Source organism: Nomascus leucogenys, chromosome 6 (genome assembly GCF_006542625.1).
Source record: "Nomascus leucogenys isolate Asia chromosome 6, Asia_NLE_v1, whole genome shotgun sequence".
NCBI lineage: Eukaryota > Metazoa > Chordata > Mammalia > Primates > Hylobatidae > Nomascus > Nomascus leucogenys.
In genome coordinates this window covers 55,037,818-55,041,120 of record NC_044386.1, presented here as the reverse complement: position 1 = coordinate 55,041,120, position 3,303 = coordinate 55,037,818, and the positions used below count along the sequence as shown (strand labels likewise).

Here is a 3,303-nt window from a genome sequence, read left to right as displayed (position 1 = left end):
TTTTGCCTTAATTTCAAGATTTATAATTTTGCCTTCAAAACAGATCATTTTTTTAAATTGTAAAAAGTATTCAACATATGCAGAAATAAAAAGCATTTTGACGGCTGAGCGCGGGGGCTCAAGCCTGTAATCCCAGTACTTTGGGAGGCCAAGGCAGGTGGATCACCTGAGGTCAGGAGTTCGAAACCAGCCTGGGCAACCTGGTGAAACCCCGTCTCTACTAAAATTACAAAAATTAGCCAGGCGTGGTGGCGGGTGCCTGTAATCCCAGCTACTTGGGAGGCTGAGGCAGGAGAATTGCTTGAGCCTGGGAGGCAAAGAGTGTAATGAGCTGAGATCGCACCACTGCACTCCAGCCTAGGCGACAAAGTGAGACTGTCTAAAAAATAATAATAAAAAGCATTTTGAAATTAGTCACGGTCAATGCAATTCTACTCTTTGGAATCCGTTTAGCTAAATGAATGTAGTGCTCTTGTTGAATGGAAATAGGTGATAGGCAATGCCTATCATTTGACTCTATATGGATAATCAAGAGTTGCTCAGGATGCATGGATCTGGGGGTAGATTCTCATTCATCATTTGCCCTGGCACATGTCAGTTACTACATAAAAGGTCAAATGCAATGTCAAATCCAAACCCTCAAGAGGAAAGTGAGTTCAGTTCCCAAGAGAACAGCAATAGCTCAACAATGTAAAACTTCATCTAGAGCATAATGGCATTAAATTAGTGCTGTTGAAACAATATGTTGAGGAATTACAGTAACACCTGGAAGTTCCTTCTCATGTACATATAATTACAATCATGGAAGCTTTTTATATTACCTGTTTTATGGCCTTATAGAATTAATGAACCAAATGAAAACTGAATCTCCATTCCACAATCACATCCTTTATTTGTATTCTTATTTTCAAGGTAGTATTAAGTGTCCATATTTCTCAAGCCACATTCAAGGAAATCATGTCTTAACTATTTTGGATGTTGCCTCTCCTTCATCTTGTACATGAAACTCCAGCAGATTTAATATTGGCATCCATCATCTAGTCAAACCTCTCACATGTTCTTCAAATCAATCAAATTTGGGATTCTCAACATTTTCTGTGTCAGTAAAAGGTGTGGAATTAGTAGATTCGATGAAGACCTGTTTTTCCTTGCCACATTGGACTTCCAGATGCCATTTGGATTGGTGGGTTTAGGAGATGGGGAAGTTTAGAAGGTGTTTCTTGGCCTGAGTCTCTTAACAGTAGAGATGTAGAAGAGAGAGTGAGACCACGAAGAGACTGGCTGTTGACTGCAGGGCACCACCAGCCGCCTTGGTGGTGGCATTAGTTGGATTTGGGGCAATCCCAAAGTTGGAAGTATTCTGGGAGGGGTTACTTGAAGTTGTTCCAGGAGTTGTTTCATTGGAATAAATCTGCGTGGGTAGGAGCAGTGCCAGCAGCAGCAGCGCCAGCCCGAGCCTAGCCACCATTGCTCTACCCATGTCCCCTCCGTCGGTGAGCGGCACGTCTCGCAGGATGCTGGGTGCTTGGAGAACCGCTGGCTCCGGGCGGGTGCAGGCAAGGTATATACAATTAAATTTTTAAAGTGACATAGAGCTTCCAAGTGGCCACAGTAAAAGAGAATGCGATATAATTGATTATATAAGTCTTATTCTTAAGATGGAAAAAAGTTCTATCAGTTTTTTAGGAGAAACATTTTTCCTTTGGACTTTGGTATGAATTATAGTTCTTAAGTGGATCTTCTCAAATGGTTATTGAGTAATGTATTGGTAAATACCATTAACTATATAAACATGGCAAATGCAATACCAATTTATATAGCATCTAGTGATTTGATTTCTATGTGTTTCACCATAGTCCTAGCCCTGTGATCACTCTTCCTAGTGACACTTACATTTGTCCTATGTCTCCCATCTTTAGAACAAGGTATCAAGTACTCTTCCACACACCCTCTCTCCTTTTCTAGCCCTTCCTGAAAAATGAGGTCTTTATCCAATGGTTGTATTGCAACACATGAAATACATGCTAACTTTTCAAATGATAAATGACTTCAGACAGTTGTGAAATCTCTTCCTGGCTACTAATTGTTGCTTTTGCTATACAGTATTATTAAATTAATGTAGCTTTTACATTATTAATAGCAGATTTCTAGAAAATCATAAATATATTCATGGTAGAGAGAGGCATTAGGTAAACTGGGTAAATAGCTAGGAAGGAAAGCTTGTTGTGAAGTGGGGAGCAAAAACCAGCAGGAACACAGAAAGACAATCGAGAGTCCACATCTGTCTCTTATCACCTTCAGCCTCAATAATACTGGTGACCTGTGGAATTAGCTAATGTCTTTTTACACAGTTTTCCATGTGTTTCTGGATCAGAACTTGGAGAAGCTGAGGGAAAAGATTTTGGAGGTAGCTACAGTAGTTGTAGATTTGGGTTCTGTCCACGTCAATAAAGTGAGCCAGTAGATCAATAAAAGTCTACACGAGCAGTCACAGTGCCTAGTGTCCTGCACTAGCCTTCAGAGCAAAAAATTCATTGTTTCTTCACTTCTGTCTTCCAAATCCTGTAGACAAGGTAAATGGCCAATTCTAAACCATTGTTATACAGGTAAGAAAAGTCTGGGACACTTAACACAGGGAAAGCCATCATGTTCCATTCTTTGTTAACATGGCATCCAAAAACAGCTACGTTGTTTATTATTAATCTCTTCACCAACCCTCTTCCAAAATAAGATACAAAGTCCTTTTATCAATCTTTGGGAGATGTTCATTAATCTTCTACATGAGCATATTTGCATTTAATTACTGAGCTATAAGGTTACCTACTATTAACATATGGGAAATGGAAAAGGGAAAAACAAACGATTACTATATTCACAATTTGTTTATATCAAAATATAGAAGACATTAATAACTATTACATGTCTCATTTCTATTACGGGTCACATGGTCATAGCTGGTATTTAAAACTATCTTCTTTCACTAACCATTTCATGTTCCCTTTGTTCTCCTCAGCAAGGGCCTCAGGTGTTAATGGTTTATTGCCTGGTGTGGTAACCCAAGACTTCATTCCAGAAAGGTGTGGACCTTCGACAGTCTAACATTTATTGCATTGTGTAGTTCTACATTAACTTTTACCATAAGACATGGAATTATTAAGATGTTCCTCAGTGTATCACCTGTAGGGGCAATTTAATTTCACTTTTGAAAGTCAAGATCCATCAATCTAGCTGGCAAGGTAACCCCCCTTCTTTGCTTATTGATTCATTGGCATGAGAATCCCAAAGTGGCCTGGTGGCAGTATC

The 3,303-nt window shown here is 39.4% G+C and overlaps 1 protein-coding gene across 1 annotated transcript; it reads right to left on the bottom strand.

Moving 5' to 3' along the window:
- Nucleotides 1-1,234: 1,234 nt before the first annotated feature.
- LOC100600828 (signal transducer CD24) lies at nucleotides 1,235-1,480 on the bottom strand. Its single transcript, XM_030814134.1, has one exon. It carries the CDS (start codon nucleotides 1,478-1,480, stop codon nucleotides 1,235-1,237), a length of 246 nt encoding a protein of 81 aa, XP_030669994.1.
- Nucleotides 1,481-3,303: the final 1,823 nt, after the last annotated feature.

Coding starts and splice junctions, on each gene's coding strand:
- LOC100600828 (XM_030814134.1), bottom strand. CDS start 1,480: ATGGGTAGAGCAATGGTGGCTAGGCTCGGGCTGGCGCTGCTGCTGCTG.